We start from the raw sequence: 18,630 nt of genomic DNA, 5'->3' as shown, positions 1-18,630 counted from the left end.
GACGGGTGTTAACCAACTTTCCATTGTTGAATAGCTTTATTTGTTTACTGTGGATGTTTATTTATCCAGGGGATATGCATATCCATATGGATGCTATCAAACGGTAACTAGCTACAGTATTTGTGAGGGGACAAAAATGCAGGTAACGTTAGCTACACAGATCTATGACTTTCTCTCAATACTCTATTTCACGCAGGCTCACTGACTGATGGAACCAAGTTTGACTCATCCCGGGACAGAGGCACGCCTTTCAAGTTCAAGATTGGCAAGCAGGAGGTGATCCGTGGCTGGGAGGAGGGGGTTGGCCAGGTAAGGTTCTCCTGGGTGTGTGGCCCAGTTGGTAGAGCATGGCGTTTGTAATGCAGGGTTCAATTACCACGGGGACCAGTATGAAAAATGTATGTGCTCACTACTGTAAGTCGTGAGCCACTCTGGATAAGAGGGTCTGCTAAATTACTAAAATGTTAATGATTAAACCATTTGTTTCATTCATTTGGAAAATCAAAAAATGGGTTTAGGAGTGATTTTGTAAGGACACAATGGGGATGGTTATGTTATTCAATGACATCTTCAAAATAGAACACATTTTGTTTCAGATGAGCGTGGGCCAGAGGGCGACCCTGACCTGCACGCCGGACTTCGCCTATGGCAGCAAAGGGCACCCTGGCATCATCCCACCCAACTCTACACTAATCTTTGATGTGGAGCTGATGGGCCTGGAGTGAAACCTGTGTGCACTCGTTACGTGTTTAATTCCACTCAGATTTTCAGGGTGAGAGAATTCTACAATAATTGCACTCCACTGTTGGTGTTTAACTACAGAGTAGATTAGTGGTAAGCGCTTAAGAGCTCATAAGAATGTGTGTAACAAGCTTTGGTGCTCATCTCCCATAATCCCCTCTGTCGCATCTCTCCTGTTAACCACAGAACTATCCCTGTCCCCCTCTGCAGGTTGACTCCTATCTCGGGAACATGGAGGAAAAGGCTAAAGGAAGATTAATGCACTTGACTCCTGTAAAAGACTGTCTAATAGCTTCAGCACTTCACTCTCCTTTCCATTTAGATTCAAATGTGTTTTTGTCGCTTGCTTAATACCTTATCCTTGATCTAGCTTGTCTTAGAACACCCTAACAAGTCATAGGCCATACCTTTCAGATATCATGTCATTTTATTCTGTTATGTATGTTTATGGCATTGTTTTTTTCTTTTTACTTCAAATTTGTAAGTCATGCCTGCCATCAGGGGTAGGTACAGACACAATTTGGGATAAAGTATCATTACACAAATATTACATTTGATCTCATTCTTGTGGCTCCGCGAGTGGCCTTGCTTTAGCAACTTTTTTGAAAATGTGGACATAATTGATAAAAACTGTTTACCTAAATGGATCGGGTAATGTAATTTGGATTACAGAAGTTGACTTAAATTAATATTAGTGATGTTTTGATATAGATTTTTTTCAGTTGCATCAACTTTCTGTATAAAACACTGAATAGCATGGCACACACTCTGTTGGCAAGACCATATATATATATATATATATATATATATATAAAATGTGTAATTAAAGGTCATTATTATAGTACATAACTTGTATGCTGTACAGTATGCTGACAAGTATAGGCTCCTCTCAACAAAATTGGTCAATTTCCTATGGTGTGTTTGAATAAAATATCATAATTTAACACCCAGTAGGCATGATATTGTGTTTTTTAAAATAGGATAGAAAAATGTCTACATTAAATGTTACTTGCATCATTGTTTTTATTCTGTTGCACAGTATCTGAGTAATGGTTCTCCACTGTAGACCAATTCTAGTGATGCACTGAGAAGTGCTAAGGATATGTATGAAATCCGTTAGTAATCACAAGGGAATGCAAAATTGAGAACCTTTGTGGGCTGAAGACATTTGCATTCACAGTACTGTTTCATTATACCATTGCATAAGATTTTGTTTGTTTAGTAAAGTTCTAAAAGCAAAACTTGATCTGTGATGAAAATGTTCTTCATACCCAGTACAGATTGTAAGGAACATCAGCAAACTATGGATATGTAAAATTGCCCCCCCCCCCCCCCAACACAATGAGTCAACTCTCACCCCATTGGTTAATAAAAATAAATTATATTCCTCATTAAGAGCTTTGGATATGTTCTAATAATGTCAAAAAGAGACTTCAAATGTTATTTCATATTGATTCCCACGTGTTTCTAATTCTCCCGAAGCAGACTTCAATAGATGACAAACCGACAAAGGCAACTTTCAGTTTATTTTCAAAGTGAAGAAGAAATACATCCAGATCTATTTACACTTTGTATTCTACAGCTTTTTGTGCAATTTTATCAACACTTTTAAAGACTTCATCATAGCTTTTTCTTATTGCTTTTGACCTCATTTGAATAATTTAGAAGAATCTATCACTGTAGCATTAGCGGCATAATGTGGCTAAAAACTAGACTTGCATGGTTAATGTTTGATGAAATGTAAAGCCACTACAAACTTCAAGTAGTATAGTCCTAAAAGTGGAAAAAAAGTGCAATGTTTGAAAGAAATATCTAGCCTTTTGAAAATAATTGATAATTTCCTAATATTGTAAATGTTGAAATTCAACAAATATATTTCCAACAAATACATACATAGCTGGCATTGTACTTGCTTTCAGCATTTGGACATGGATAGTGACAGTGCTAGTCTTATTCAGAATTTTACTCTTATCCTTGGACTATAAATACAATTAATGAAACCAGAAGATAAATGTTTGATCCCTGAAAAGTAATAGATTCTCAATCTCCCGTTCGTTGTGCAAACATATCTACTTTTCTCATCCTCTGTTTTCTTGAGAAAATAATTTTTTCGAAGACATTCAACTAGAACTCCCACTCAGGTCCCTCATTCACTTAGCTCTAAAAGAAAATGTTGCTGATGTTCGCGCCAATTTCAAAGACAACGAGAAGATTCACGGAGAACACAGTACATCAAAGTGTTCAAGGTTCAAATGTAGCAGGTGTGTATTTGAAGGTTCTGTTTAAGGTGAGTTAATTGCAAAGGGTTGAACATTTCTCAGGGTTACATGCAATGAGTTGTGCAGTCATGGGAGCCACTGCAGACCAGTGGCAAAAAGTTTACGCAGGCTCACGCATTCCCCATCAAATCACTATTGTATTTGATTTCCTAGATAGTTAGGCATGATTACAAATCTAACAGAAACAGATCATGTAAATCTCAAGGTCATCCTCAAATCAGACACGTGGTGGGTGGAGAATAAAAAGCAATATAAGTTCAAGTCAAAATCAAAGTCTGATTGCTGTTCTGGCTGTGACTCAGAGGTTGGGGTTGCATGGTTGCTGTGAGGGAAGTCAGGGGGCTAAGGAGTAAAGTTGTCAGATATTGGTCGCCCCATTCATGCTTGTGGGGCCACGGCCACGTCCCCCGCGTCGCAGAGAGTGAAGGGCCACAGCGCAGCAACCCCGTAGCAGAGAACCGATGTGGTACACAGGCATGACCTCCCGCGGGGCCCCATGACACAGCCAGGCCACTGTCGGCACCACCGGCATGGCCACTGCCAACAGGTCCACCAGGAAGTATCGGCTCCAGAAGTTCCGCTGGGGAGCACCGTCCTCCCCCTCTTCCCCTCCCACAACGTTTTCACCGTCAACTTCAACAGCCTCAACAGCTTCACCCTTCTCTTCATCCTCCACCCCTGTCACGCCTCCTTGCCTCTCTGGTGACAACATTGGCCCAGGCTTGGGCTGGCAGGTTTGGGCCACTGTTGGCATCATTGTCATCTCCACGTGGCCATCTGAAGACAGTGGCTCTAGGTTGTAGGAGAGCTGGGGAGAAGGGGAGAAAGACAAGGAGGGAGGGAATGGTTGCGGGGGAGAGGAGGAAGACAAGGAGGGAGGGAACAGCTGTTGCTCTGAGTAGGCTGGGGTGATGTTGGTAGTTGCCAGGGAGATGATGCTGAGCTCCTCTCCCCCTCCTTCCTCTGAGACCCAGGTCATGGTGGGGCTGCAGGCCTGGGATCGGACCTCCGGTTTTGCCTCCCTCACGGGGATAGCAGCAGCCGCCGCCACTGCAGCCGGGGGCTCCTCCTGGGGGAGGTGAAGGAAGAGGTGGTGATGAGGGAGGTAGGTGTGTCCACTGCACCTGCAGCTGTTACTCAGGGAGTGGCAGGAGTGGGAGACGGGCAGCACAGCCCCTCCACTGCACAGCCTCTCGTAGGTGGAGGAGCGTGGCATGGTAGAGGAGGAGGGGCCGTGGACCAGGGCGGGGCCAGACGGGGTTTGCTGCTCTGACAGAAGGGCCGCCTCCAGTAGCAGGTGGGTCCGCCCCCTTTCTACCTGTGCCGCTGCACGCAGGTCAGGCTCTGGGGCGTTTCCATTGCGGTCCACATAGAGGGCCTCACTGCTCAGCCGGGTGTAGGCGGTGCTGCGGCTCAGGGTGCTGGCTGGGGAGCACCCACAGGAGCGGGACTTTGCAGGCCGGGGCCTCTGCGGTGAGAGGTATGGCTTTTTGTCATAGGGTGCTTTTTCTGGGGTGCCGAGGTTTGATCGTACTGTCTCCACGACCTCGTGCAGGTGCTGGATCTCTCTGCGCGCCTGCTTCAGAGCCAGCTGGGCCTCCACACGGTGACACTCTTCCACTATCCAGTCCTCCTGCATCCGACACAGCTGGGTCTTCATCTCAGCTATCTCACTGTCCCTGAGAGAGAGAGAAAGAGAGAGAAAAAGAGAGGTTGAAAGTATGTGGGCTACCTAGGGCAGAGAATAAATGTGTGGTATGCCTTAAAGACAGAATCTGCATTAGGGGAAACAGCACCACTGTCCACCCCAGCACTTTAGTTATTGTTTTGTGGACAAACCTGAAGTAAGGTGCGTCGAGCAGTGTGGCAAAAAAATGGCAGTACATATTCTGCTATTCTATCACATGTACAATAATGTCAGAAGGGGAAAAACAGTGTTTGTTGTTTGCAGTAACTTCTTTGTTGTTGTAATATCCCAAACAGACGTGGCAGTTTCACCCCCCAAAAAATAGTGTTTGACCAGATACAATGCTATTTTACAGTAAACAAATTGACAACAAACTTTCAGCATGCTTATAGGGAAGGACATTCAACAAGCACAGCACTTACACAAATGACTGATGATTGGTTGAGAGAAATTGATGATAAAAAGATTGCGGGGGCTGTTTTGTTAGATCTCAGAGCGGGTTTTGACATTATCGATCATAGTCTGCTGCTGGAAAAAATGTATGTGTTATGGCTTTACACCCCCTGCTATATTGTGGATAAAGAGTTACCTGTCTAACAGAACACAGAGGGTGTTCTTTAATGGAAGCCTCTCCAACATAATCCAGGTAGAATCAGGAATTCCCCAGGGCAGCTGCCTAGGCCCCTTACTTTTTTCAATCTTTTCTAATGACATGCCACTGGCTTTGAGTAAACTGAAATGACTGCAACACTTGACAAAGAGTTGCAGTTAGTTTCAGAGTGGCTAGCAAGGAATAAGTTAGTCCTAAAACTGAAAGCATTGTATTTGGGACAAATCATTCACTAAACCCTAAACCTCAACTTAATCTTGTAATAAATAATGTGGAAATTGAGAAAGTTGAGGTGACTAAACTGCTTGGAGTAACCCTGGATTATAAACTGTCATAGTCAAAACATTTTGATTCAACAGTAGCTAAGATGGGGATAAGTCTGTCCATAATAAAGCGCTGCTCTACCTTAACAGCACTATCAACAAGGCAGGTCCTACAGGCCCTAGTTTTGTCGCACCTGGACTACTGTTCAGTCGTGTGGTTAGGTGCCACAAAAAGGGACTTAAGAAAATTGCAATTGGCTCAGAACAGTGCAGCACGGTTGGCCCTTGGATGTACACAGAGAGATAATATTCATAATATGCATGTCAATCTCTCCTGACTCAAAGTGGAGGAGAGATTGACATCATCACTACTTGTATTTATGAGAGGTATTGAAATGTTCAATCCACCAAGCTGTCTGTTTGAACTACTGGCGCACAGCTCGGACACCCATGCATACCCCACAAGACATGCCACAAGATGTCTCTTCACAGTCCCCAAGTCCAGAACAGACTATGGGAGGCACACAGTACTACATAGAGCCATGACTACATGGAACTCTATTCCACATCATGTAACTGATGCAAGCAGTAAAATTAGATTTAAAAAAACTGATAAAAATACACCTTATGGAACAGCGGGGACTGTGAAGCAACACAAACATAGGCACAGACATACACACACACACACACAATAACATACGCACAATTTTTTATTTTCTTATATAACCTTTATTTAACTAGGCAAGTCAGTTAAGAACACATTGTTATTTACAATGATGGCCTACTTTTGCTGTACCCCAGGAAAAGTAATGGGGATCCATAATAAATACAGTAGTCCATGAAGGATTCTAGATTTAAAAGGTAATGCAATAGAGAAGTCTTAGAAATACTATCCCAGGCCAGTTTCTGTAGTGAAATGCTAGACCGTTATTGATGTTGCTATTTTTGTAATCACAATGTGGTTGAATGCAACCGACGAGCTGGGTTGTGGAAGAGCCACTTCTATATCTACAATATGCTATTTTTAAACACGTCAGCCACTATTCTGCTTCTTTGTCACGACTTGTCACAACGCATCCCTTCAGACTCACCTGTGCTGCAGCCTCTGGATATTCTCCCTCAGCCTGGCTCGCAGGTGTCTGATACACACCTCCTTCTGCTGCAGCGGGGTGAGGTACTGCTCTGGTGTGGGGGGCCGAATCCCATGGTTATCACTGCAGGTTGCATGCTTCACCTGATGCCTGGGTTTGCATAGGGGTGTGAAAGAGAGTTTATAGTGATTATCAGTTATGCATCAGATGATCAGATAATGAACTGTTAAGAACTGTCATCATAAGAGAGGTTGAGGAAGAGGAATTCGTTTTCACTGAGGTGAGCAGCCTGCTTTATATCGTATGAGTAGATGTCAGTGGGGTTTTTATGCAAGCTCGGCACCTTTCGATTTTCATAATAAATTATGAATCTCAAGACTACATTACATTTTTTATTTGTCCTTTTATTGCAGGGCAGATGCTGCACCTTATTCTAAAAACATTTCCTGTTTTCTTCTGAATCATCTTTATTGCATGATATTTTGGCCTCGACCTAAAAAAACTATTCTTAAAACAAAATTATGTTTGCATGTGTCTTGCATATGATGTACAGATGCTCTGTTTTACTTAGGTGTGCCAGGATATGTCCGGGCTGTAGGACTACCCTCACTAGCCCTGCCGGGGTAAGTGTTGGTATTGGAGGCATCGATATAGGAATGGCACCCACTGCTAGTGGCCACTGGCCGCCTGTAACAGAGAGGCAATGTTAATGTTACATATTGATTGGACTTCTCTTCAGTCACTAAAATTAAGAAAACAAACAAAATCAATGCATTGTTTCCAACAACTCACACACTATACATGTGGCACTAAATTACCCTAGTATGCGTGTGCTTCTTGGTGCCGTCATTTTCATACATCATCGCTTTCACACATTAGCAAAAATACCATATCGGGAGAGAAGGGAGCAGCATTACCTGCGCTGACCTGCAGAGGGCTTCCGACTTTGAGGGAGTGACATGGGTGTGGACCACCTGCTGCTGGCTCCAAGAGGAAAACTAGGAAGATGGCTCAAAGATGGACTGCATAATACATAATGTACAAACATAGAGAAAACAGAATGGAAGTAGTCAGGAGGTAATCTGTTAAAAACTATTGTGGAAAAGCAATACATTTTGTGGACATTTTCTCTGCCTACCAGATTCCACTTTTAATCTCAGGTCAAGGACATAATCCTATGTAATCCCACTGGGCACATACTGGTTGAATCACATTTTTGGTTGAGATGAAGATGTGAATGCAACATATACATTATTAATTTGTTGTCAACGCAACCAAATGAGCATTTTAAGGAAATGTATCTTCTGCTTGGATAGTTCCATCTGTGCCACTTAGTCTAGCTTTAATTCCAGTTTGTCTATAAATTGATAATTGATATGTTGTATTCACATCTCCAGCTCAACCAAAAATATAAGTTAAAGAATAGGACTAAATCAAATCAAACTATAAATGCACTTAAAATAAAGTTTTATTTGATTTAGTCCTGTTCATTAAGTTTGATTATTAGTTGAGATGGAAATGTGAATCCAACATTAACGTTTTCATTTGTAGACAAACTGGAATTTGTTGACAGCCAAACACAACTCAATATCACTTTTTCAATACAGTAAATAGCCTATTAACTTGTCGACAAGTAAAATAATGATATGTTGGATTCACGTCTCCAACTAAACCCCAAATAAAAGTTAAAGAATGCGATTAAGCCAGTGGCTCAGATGAAACTATTCTGCGTCAACCAAAAACAATTCAATAATATTTGTGTAATACAGTAAAAAGCCTACAGTTAAGGCCGTTTTACAAACGAATGTAACAGTATTTATTCAACCTTAAAATGAGTAACACATCCTTGGCCACATTTTTAGGTTAGCCTACTGTAACTATAAATGACTTTGTATGTAATCATAGAAAGCGTACATGTTCAAGATAGCATGCAAAGGTCACAGGTCTGTGGAGATCTTCACAATTGCTTTTAATAATCTGCCTTAGAATCTTGAACAAATTGTTGTATAAATTAAAAATATCTGACATTGTATTCCCATTTCCCACTTTGTTGTGCTTTTAAAATGGTTGAAAGCGCAGATAATACATTTAGATGACAAATAAAGCAAAACATCTGAAATTGTTTTTCCCCATTGGAATTTGGTTGTGCTTTTAGATGGTTGAAAGCATAGTGATAACACATTGGGATATCAACAAACTTCAGGCAGTCTTTTTTAGTGGGTGAATAAAGGTTGAAATCTCATTGATCAACGTCTCAACCAAATATTACCCACATTTACACATTGAAATTATGTGGTGTGCCCAGTGGGATGGACTCAAATGGTGCATTAAAGAAACACATTCAACATAAAACAATTAAGTATTTTGATGGTTTGTTGTGGCCCTGCCTGCCCTGCCTGTTAGGAGACCATCGATGAGTAAACCAGTCTGGCTATCAGGAGCTCTTTAACAGATAAATAAGCCTTTCACAAGACAGACCAGGAAAGGCACAGGGCGTTCTGTGAGTTCATCGCCATCTCACTGCTGCACACGCCATCCCTGGAAACCACAGACAGATGGGAATAAACATATATCAAAATCCAATGAAGAGATGCAAACAGCAAAGGAAATAACAAAACTAAGCCAGCCCAACTGGGACAGGGACATATTTTAAAAAGTGCTGTGCAAAACAGGATTGCCTCATCAGCACGTCTGTGGCTGTGACTGAGCTGAGCAGCCTAGCTTTGCTGTACTATCATTGTTTTTAATCGATCTCAAACAATAATGGATAAAAAAAAGTATGATCAAAGCGAAAAACCCTGCTGAGCACAAAGCAGCGAATAAACAAAACAGCATACCTGTGATATGTCTTGTTATATCGGTGTCTGTAGTCACTGTGTCAATGGGACAGTTGAGGACACAGTGCATTTGAGCAACACAGGAAAGTGGCAGAGGCAGGGCCTACCCTACAGTACCCTTGGATAATGATTGAGGGGCCCCTGTGCAACAGGTGGTGGGGACACGCAATGTACTTCTTACGTAATAGTGAGCATCAGGCGGCATAACTGTAGGATGGTGAATTAACAGGTTGCATGTACGCCGTCTACGATCATTTGATTGACATGCAGTAATAGGCCTATGTCCGTAGTAGGCTACCTAGTTTTCGTGAAATTACTGAATAAAGTTGAGCATGGTGCTTTACATCATCTGTAGAATGCGAAAGGGCAAAGAGCGCTGTGGTTTCGTCCTTGAACAAATTGAATATTGCCTTCACAATATTTTTTTTAGATAATAAAGCCGCGCGCAATGTTGACGAATTGACAAGGAGCAGAAAGACATGCGAAATATCAGTTGCAATTCCGTGCAACAGACATGGAAATGATAGAAAACAAATACTAGTCTACTATAGATTATATGCCAGTATAAATCTAAAAACAACATCCTACCAGCCAACATCATTTCCCGGTGAACCTAAACATCCCATCCAATGTTTAGAATCTTCGGGATGAGGCAGGAATAGCTGACAAACTAATTACGTCCAGGCTGTACCCTACATAGGTAACTGATAGGGGATATAATAAAAGCCTCCTCTCATGCAGCGATTACCCGACTGTGATCTCTGACATAACAGTACAGTAAAGATGACACGATTCCCAACATTTATGGTACCATATTTGCCAGGCCGATAAATAGTCCTACATCCTGGTGTAGAATTGGTCCCCGCAGGACTTCTGGTGGAATGCGTGAGAACCGTCACTAGTGGCATGTATCTGTACATGGATGCTGTGCTGCTGATGAGAATCCATGCCGAGCCCGCCATGAAGTGAACAGAGGCAATTGCGTAGGGTTACACTGCAACGGATTCTCTTAAAGAGACAGTGAATCATGCCGCATCATTCGGCAATTATCTAACACCTACCATTGGTGGGGATGGTCTGAGATAAAAGCTTGTTAGGCAGTCTATTTACAAGTGGCAAGGGCATAAGGGACAAGGACATGATCAGGGCAACAGCGATATAGGCATGTAGAATTCAATACACAGACTCATTCAAATCCTTGCCATTGGATCAACATTACACATAAAAGTATTAGTTCTTCATCCTATGGTGAATTTGTACTTCTTTTAATTGAGACTTTACACATTTTACATTAAGCCTCTTATCATTAAAATAAGATTCGCTGGGTATATTTACATACCTTTAAGAATAAAAACACAGTAACAAGTAAAAAAAATAGCTTAGTTAAAAACACTACCAAAACCACCCTTATTACTGAAATTGGTCAATCTAAAAAATCTAAGTCTGTCAGCATAATAAATAACAAACCATATTACTCAAACAAGTAAAGCTAAAGCACCTGAACAAAATAACAGAACATTCATAAACTTTTACTGTGACCCAAATCAGACGATAACTCTGTCCAAATAATGTCTTGTAGCAAGCCTTGTTTTCTCATAAAGGGAGTGAGTGACTAACTTGGGTTTGGGCCCTGGGAGATACATTGAGGTACCATAACTATCTCAGTAGTGCTGGTAAGTGCTTTATGTCAGAACCCAGTTTGGTCACTTTTATCGAAATTATATTTATTGGTGTATTCAGTTCTCAATCAGCGTCTATCCTCTGAGACGCTACCCTCCTAAGGTCCACATTTGATGAGGGTGTCAAGACCACTACAGAGTTTGTGCAGTTGTTGACAGAGCAGTGAGTCTAGGAACAAGGCGTCTTCATATCAAAACCTCCTCCTTCCTCCACTACGAGTCCTCCTCTACGTCTCATAGAACCTGGGTCCAGGAGTGGCTATAATGTCAGCGTAAGGCTCGCTTTGGTGCAGGTCAAGGGCCTGTTGTTTCTTCAGCACCAGAAGGCAGAAGAAGGTGGCTGCAGCCTGGGAGCGACTGTTCCTCTCACACAGCGTCTTTAGGCTGAACATGGCGTTGCTGCTCTGAATCTGTTCAGGGATGTCAGGACAACAGAACATGAACATTTTGTCTCAGGGATAGGTCAGTTTCTGTTTTATATGAAGGATAAATGTCAGATAAGGGAAAATCCCATCCCTGTTTGTTATAACACAACACACAATCGCAGCAACTTCATTTCCACTGATTGTCCCCTAATCCTGCCCAATCCTCTTTAATATCCCTGTCCTCAGTGACTGAGGATTTCTGGGTCAGATCGTAATCAAGCTAACAAGCTGACTAAGTGTAAGAATGGATGCCCTGCTGCATAGGGGTATCAGGTTCTTACTTTGAGAGCATTTAGTAGTTTCTGTGCTCGGCTGGTCATCCTCTTCTCTTCAAAGTCATCCTGGCTGTCCACCATAGACTGTAGTTTGAGATAGCAACACATTACAGAGTGTACCATACGTCACACCACACTCATGATGACCGTGTGTGTTTGTATGTGTGTGTAAGTGCGTGCAAGTGTGTGTGTGTGTGTGTATATACAGTCAGGTCCAAAAGTATTTTGACAGTGACACAATTTGGGCTCTGTACGCTACCACAACGGATTTGAAAGGAAACAATGAAGATGTGCTTCTAGTGTACTTTCATCATTAATTTAAGGGTTTTGTCAAAATTATTGTATGAACCGTGTAGGAATTACAACCATTTTAATACAACATTTTCGGGTCTGAAAAGTAATTGGACAAACTAACATCATCATAAATTGTGAATTTTAATACTTGGTTGCAAATATTTTGCAGTCAATGACTGCCTTAAGTCTGGAACCCATAGACATCACCAGATGCTAGTTTCTTCCCTGGTGAAGCTCTGCCAGGCCTTTACTGCAGCTGTCTTCAGTTCCTGCTTGTTCTTGGGGTCAGGTGATTGACTTGGCCATTGCAGAACATTCCAAAAAAGTATTGGGTTGCTTTCACAGTATGCTTCAGTCTTGAAGGAGTTCCCACATATACTGAGCACTTGTTGGCTGCTTTTCCTTCATTCTGCGGTCCAACTCATCCCAAACCATCTCAATTGGGTTGAGGTCGGGTGATTGTGGAGGCCAGCAAAGCACCCCCACACCTTTTCCTCCACACTTCATGGTGGGAACCACACATGCGGAGATCATCCATTCACCTACTCACAAAGACACTGCGGTTAGAATCAAAAATCTAAAATTTGGATTCATCAGACCAAAGGACAGATTTCCACCGGTCTAATGTCCATTGCTCGTGTTTCTTGGCCCAAGCAGGTCTCTTCTTATTGGTGTCCTTTAGTAGTGGTTTCTTTGCAGCAATTCGACCATGAAGGCCTGATTCACTCAGTCTCCTCTGAACAGTTGATGTTGAGATGTGTCTGTTACTTGAACTCTGAAGCATTTATTTGGGCTGCGATTTCTGAGGCTGGTAACTCTAATGAACTTATCCACTGCAGCAGAGGTAACTCTGGGTCTTCCTTTCCTGTAGCGGTCCTCATGAGAGCCAGTTTCATCATAGCACTTGATGGTTTTTGCAACTGCACTTGAAGAAACTTTCAAAGTTCTTGACATTTTCCGTATTGACTGACCTTCATGTCAAATTAACTTTTAAGAAGGCACACTTGCTAATTGAAATGCATTCCAGGTGACTTCCTCCTGAAGCTGGTTGAGAGAATGCCAAGAGTGTGCAAAGCTGTCATCAAGACAAAGGGTGGCTATTTGAAAAATCTCAAATATAAAATATTTTGATTTGTTTCACACTTTTTTGGTTACTACAGGATTCATGATTCCATACAATGTAGAAAATAGTAAAAATAAAGAAACCTTTGAATGAGTAGGTGTTCTAAAACTTTTGACTGGTAGTGTATATGCGTGTCTATGGGTGTATTCAAAGCATGTGAAAGCACCTGTGTGTTCCGTGTCACAGTCGATGGAGTTTCCCTTTCCATTCCAGAAGGATGAACATGCATGGAATCCTCAGACGGGAGCTCAGTGTGAGAGACCGCCAACCTACTCCCATCCTGAGAGACAAGAGGGGGAAATGAGAAAGAGGGAACAAGGAAAGTTGTCAGACAAAGTTAGACAATAGGATAACCTTGTTGAATAAAGGTTATATGAAGTATTTTGTATGGTGAAAAGGCATATTTTGTGTTCATGTTGAGCTCTTTACATGTACTGCGTCCCAGAGGTATTCAGGTGGGTTGTCATTCCCATAGTGGTGCAGAGGAGTGAGCTCCACATTGTGTCCAATTCTCTCAGGATCCATGGTCTCATGCAGGACACTGAGCAAGGTGCTCGCATCTGTTTCCACTGTACAGAAACACATAAAATGTATAAACCCAAATAGGAAACATAACAGTTCAAAGGTAATGGAGTCCGGGGGCACTTTAATTCTCCCAATTTCATATCATGTAATGGCTAGCGTAATGTTCTCAGACGATAATTTCTATAACATGGTGTTGCTCTCTGTAAATATGACCTCCTACCCTCATGTATCTCCTCTCTCATCTCTTCGTGGTCGTCTTCATTGACCACTCCATCTGTTTTCCCACGAAACACATCCCTGGAATAGAGCTGCAGAGACAGAATGGGGGCAGTTGTTGAAACAAAATGCACTGCTGCTATACATCACTGGTTACAGATGTGAATTAAATTTCCTCACTTAAGTGTGGAATACAATATGTATCTATTGTAGGTATGAATGAGGTGGAACAACATTCTTAAGCTAAACCTGTATTTTTTTATGGAACAGATGAGAAACATTACAGGTAAATATGTCAACCTACATTTGACTGATGGGACAGATGTTAATTTCACACCCTGCTTACCTGTTGCAGGTGTGGATGAATGACAGGGGCACAGAGGTGACTAAAAAGCCTGTCCACCCCGCCACTCTCTTTCCATTGCATGAGTTGGCGGGTAGGAGGGGCAATGTCCAGTGGGGCAGTGAGATCTGAATAGTCAGAGAGTTGCTCCTTGATGGCCTGGTTGGACAGCTCCTTGGCCTGGTCCACCACCAGTCTCCTTCTCCTCTTCCCCTTCTTCCTCTCTAAGGTTGCTAAGGAAGCGGAAGGCAAACAGAAGGTTTAACTCCAAAGGCTTACCTATGCTTTTCACACAAGTTTCCACCGCAGGTAATAAGTAACAGGATGATGTGTTACTTATGGCTTTGATGTGTGTTAGAGGTTGTACCCAGTTAGATAATTGTGTGTTTGAAGGACAGTAAATGTGTTTATGAGAATGGCCTTGTTGGGGTATAAAGATGTTTCGTGTCAGGCAGCTAAATAGTTACGCGTAACAGTGACAGGCTCCAGAGCGAAGCCCTCCTCCTCATTGCCCAACAGAGTTGTCTCATTCAGGACAGGGTGATCCTCCTCCATGGGTACAGATGTAGTAGAGCTGTCTGGACGACCTGCAAGGTTTTGGAATAAAGGGCATGCCGTCTCAGTCTACTAATGTGATACCATAAAGTAGCCAGGGACAGCATACAATGGATTAATATTATACTGTATAATGCAATAATGATGAAGCAAGCACCCCATTTTGGGAAAAAAGTTCCAGCACCGGAAAAATCTAATTTACTTGCTGCAAAGTTAACAAACTGAAAATGGCACCTGAAAAATGAAAGGATAATTTTCCAGTATGCACTGCCACTTGCTGCCAGAGAGGGCACTTCAACACTTGCACAAAGTAGAACCAAAGATTTTTTATAAATAAACCAAGAAAGATCACAGCCTGTCGTTTCAAGTGGGAACAAAGGAGCCATAGCGGGCAGAACAAGCAAAGAGGTGGACAGAGCCAAGCATGAGCTAGCGAGATCCTAATGGCGCATTCTATCCTGCATTTGCATATTTACGTTGGGGAACGCCTAGTCTGTGAAGTGCGTGTGCAATAATTCAATTGAACTTTGCACTCCTAAACAGTTCATAATAGATTGTAGTTTTGGGAACAGAAAACTGTATTGAGATCAAATGTTTCATCGACAAGTAAATTAACAGAATGTCGGCCAAAATCCATCTCGTTCCATCATCTCCCACTGCTGGCCACTGGGCTTCCTCTCACTACCATATTTGGTAGTGAGTGGAAACGCCAAGCGGATGCTTCACATTTATACATCCACTGAAATATCTGTCTTGTTGTTCTATCTGTGGTAGAACTGTGGTCTCATACAGATGGAGACACCTTCATACCAATATCTACAGCTACAGTGAATATTTAGACAGGGTTAGAAGTTTCCTAAAAGACAGAAGCAAAATAAACACAAAATTACCTTCTTGGTTAACATCCATCAGAGCAGTCTCCGGCAACATATTTTGTTGTTCAGCTTCTAAAAAATCTGTCAAAACAGCATGCTCACTGGAACTGGCAAAAAGTCTACACAGGATTTGGAAAGGAATTTGAGACGTTGTCTAGGTTTGCATTTGAACATAGTTGATGTGTTCAGATGTGGAACCGATATGTTATCTTAAAGTGAATCTGCTCCTGAGAGTTCAGGTCAGGATGCAGGTTTGGGGAGTAACGGATAACATTTAGAAAGTAACCTACCTAACCCTGTCAGGACGTCACCCAGGATGTCCAAGCCTGTGTTCTCATCGCCAAAAGCATCTCCTTGCTGGGCCAGGCTTAGGAAACTCACGTCTAACATGCCCCCTTGGTGAGACTGGGTCTCATCACCTAAAATGTTTTGATACAGAGTAAGTCAAAGAAAGTTACTGACAGCAATGTGAGTGAAGGACAGAAAGGTGGGCTATGGCGAGAAGGCAAGATAAAACGAGGGTTTTGAAAGTGAGGGTAAACTAACTTTGAGGGAGACACAGGCAGGTACTGTGGAGTAGCAACCCTAACACATACCAAAGTCCTCAAATGTGAGAAAGCTATTTCCAAAATCCTCTTTGAGGGTGATGTCCTCTGTTCGGCACTGATTCAGTGAAAAATGATCCACAAAACCTATGGCACTAGGGTCAGAGAGAGGAGAGAACATAACAAATTACTTTTTGATACAAATACTGTGATGTGATGCATCCACACCCCCACGATCTACTGAAACTAGCCTAAATGGAGTATTGGGTGAATATCTTTTTGCTTTGAATGTGAGCGGGTGAAACGAGAAGAAAAACAAAAGTACTTTGCGTCTGGTAGCTGGGAATCGAAGTCAGTGAAATCCTCCATTAACGTGATTGCTTTAAGTGTGGCCTCCAGTGCCTCAACAGGCATGTCAGTCTGTCCTGATGGTGACACAACAGAAATAAATGTATCATTTGATACAAAACTTCAGCTGATATATTCTTCTAATGATCAGAATAACATGGAGTTACTGTCCTTAAAATGTTCACTTTGACCACACAAAAAAGATATCTGGCTAACCTGGTCTGAAGGCCACTTTGATTTTGACAACAGCGTCATTGCAGTCAGCAAGGAGATATTTGGCTTTTCTGAAGTATATCCTCACTATTCCCAGGAGTAGGTGGCCAGAAGTTCGTAAGCCGATCTTTATCTAAACATGATTGCACACAAGCAGAGACAAACAGAGGCAGATCTAAGTTATCAGTCATTTAATCGGTGATGTGCTCATTGTGAGGCTACCGGTATCAGATATTATTTTTTAGACATTGAGACAAAAAAAAGCATTGAAGTAGAAAACAAGAGTACATGATAGTGAGCTAACATCGGCCTAACAAACGTTAAAACAGAGGCAAACACATTTCATCCCATTGTTTGTACACTTTTGAGGACAGAACAAAGTTTAGCTTACCTGTGGGGAGATTATGTCTTTGATGGTGCTCTCCAAATTGCATTCAAACACATGAGTTTTGGTGATTTTCCGCTCCCAATGAGCTGCTAACCAAATTTTGGCCAGAGGCCCGCGCTTGGATGTGAAGAGCTGAGTATAGAACATCATGGTGAAAGCCTTGGCTTGGTGGTCTATCACTTAACTTAGTCCTCGACCTGTTGATAACTGCGGGGGTTGTTTGATAAGAACATAAAGTTGGTTAATTTGATATGGCACAATTCACTTGCAAATTATTTTTTTCAACAAGCATTCGCTAGCTAGCTTCAAGCTTGCCAGCTGACTATGAAAACGCGCCACTTTGTCGAAAGCGTCGTTGACAACGAGCTACAGCTAACCTTTGACGTTACTACATGGTCAGCTAGCAAATTAATTAACTAGCTAGTTACTGTAGCTGAAGAAAGAAAAGTTCAATTTCTGAACAACGTTAGCCCCGTTTTCAGATAAAATACAATACCTCGATACTCACACGTTTAAGTCCAAAGTAAGCCTGACGGTGGTAACACGTTGAAAAGCTAGGTAGCGATGGCGCGAGATAACAATATTAGCCCGCTTATTTGGCACCAGCATGTCACGAGAGTGGAGCAACCGGTCTAAGCAAAGTGATAGCTATCAATTTAGCTACAACATGGTTCGGTGAGGTTTCAACGTTTTTATCAAATACAGTACCTTTGTGTTTTAATGCTTGATTGTATGGAGGGTGATCGGTGCCAATTCGAAAATGCAATGCTTAACAGTTAAATAGGAATGTGAAAATGATACATACGTGTATGTTTTCATATCAGTGCGCATGATTCATGCCACAATGAAATTGTGATGTTCAAATAAAAAACAAATATGGCATCTGACATTCGAAATTAAAATGATAAACAGAAAATGGAAAATGGTTAAACAGAAAATAGTAAATAATATGGAAATGTGCTGTTTTCATTTCCCAACTACCCAATTGAGCGTTTTCTCTTTTAATTTACATTTCCAAAGTGTATGCAAATTGTTCCTAGAGGCCAGAACCAGGAGAGCAACACCACCATGCAGTGATACATCCTTGCCATGTCACTCTCTCTGTGCATTGATTTTAGACTAGTGTGACTGACAGGGTTCGAACCTGGTGTACTCTACACTAGAAGAACATCTTAGCCTACTAAGCCACAGCCTAGGCAGTTTAGTTTGGAGAGCCAATGAGAGTTTTTGGGTCTCAGGCAAAGTTACTCAACACTAGGCAAAGTTACTCATCACATGTGCATGGTCATCAAACCACTTCTTCCTGGTTTATTGTTCA

At 41.9% G+C, this 18,630-nt stretch overlaps 3 protein-coding genes across 13 annotated transcripts in view; 1 reads left to right on the top strand and 2 right to left on the bottom strand.

Annotated features, from left to right (window-relative positions):
• Window positions 1–1,982, top strand: part of LOC115168063 (peptidyl-prolyl cis-trans isomerase FKBP1A) — a 2,556-nt gene extending 574 nt beyond the window's left edge. The window contains exons 3-5 of the mRNA XM_029722949.1: window positions 197–309; window positions 597–772; window positions 952–1,982. Of these exons, the coding sequence (XP_029578809.1) occupies window positions 197–309; window positions 597–725 (242 nt within the window). The 3' untranslated portion in view covers window positions 726–772; window positions 952–1,982. The remainder of the gene's footprint in view (window positions 1–196; window positions 310–596; window positions 773–951) is intronic.
• Window positions 1,983–2,248: 266 nt separating this feature from the next.
• LOC115168060 (syntaphilin) lies at window positions 2,249–10,481 on the bottom strand. Of its 7 annotated transcripts, none has more exons than XM_029722938.1 (6): window positions 9,509–10,481; window positions 9,150–9,209; window positions 7,589–7,693; window positions 7,239–7,358; window positions 6,672–6,821; window positions 2,249–4,699 (listed from the first exon to the last, which is right to left on the bottom strand). In XM_029722938.1, the coding sequence occupies exons 2-6, from the start codon at window positions 9,185–9,187 to the stop codon at window positions 3,379–3,381; spliced, it is 1,734 nt and encodes a 577-aa protein (XP_029578798.1). In that variant the 5' UTR covers window positions 9,188–9,209; window positions 9,509–10,481; the 3' UTR covers window positions 2,249–3,378. The 7 variants fall into 7 exon arrangements, with proteins under 7 accessions (XP_029578798.1, XP_029578800.1, XP_029578797.1 ...); XM_029722940.1 differs by having other exon boundaries at window positions 10,320–10,481; XM_029722937.1 differs by having other exon boundaries at window positions 9,150–10,481.
• A 277-nt stretch (window positions 10,482–10,758) lies between these two features.
• On the bottom strand, window positions 10,759–18,140 carry LOC115168062 (double-strand-break repair protein rad21 homolog). 5 transcript variants are annotated; one of them, XM_029722947.1, is made up of 14 exons: window positions 18,118–18,140; window positions 17,316–17,519; window positions 16,928–17,057; window positions 16,689–16,788; window positions 16,415–16,518; window positions 16,109–16,237; window positions 15,834–15,899; window positions 14,856–14,975; window positions 14,392–14,621; window positions 14,050–14,137; window positions 13,734–13,873; window positions 13,471–13,584; window positions 11,894–11,971; window positions 10,759–11,597 (listed from the first exon to the last, which is right to left on the bottom strand). In XM_029722947.1, the coding sequence occupies exons 2-14, from the start codon at window positions 17,460–17,462 to the stop codon at window positions 11,415–11,417; spliced, it is 1,629 nt and encodes a 542-aa protein (XP_029578807.1). In that variant the 5' UTR covers window positions 17,463–17,519; window positions 18,118–18,140; the 3' UTR covers window positions 10,759–11,414. The 5 variants fall into 5 exon arrangements, with proteins under 5 accessions (XP_029578807.1, XP_029578806.1, XP_029578805.1 ...); XM_029722946.1 differs by lacking the exon at window positions 18,118–18,140 and adding an exon at window positions 18,021–18,077; XM_029722945.1 differs by lacking the exon at window positions 18,118–18,140 and adding an exon at window positions 17,809–18,072.
• Between the last annotated feature and the right edge of the window lie 490 nt (window positions 18,141–18,630).

The sequence above is a fragment of the Salmo trutta genome, chromosome 30, assembly GCF_901001165.1.
Source record: "Salmo trutta chromosome 30, fSalTru1.1, whole genome shotgun sequence".
Classification (NCBI taxonomy): domain Eukaryota; kingdom Metazoa; phylum Chordata; class Actinopteri; order Salmoniformes; family Salmonidae; genus Salmo; species Salmo trutta.
The sequence above is the reverse complement of the archived record's forward strand: the minus strand, read 5'-3'. Positions and strand labels throughout refer to the sequence as shown.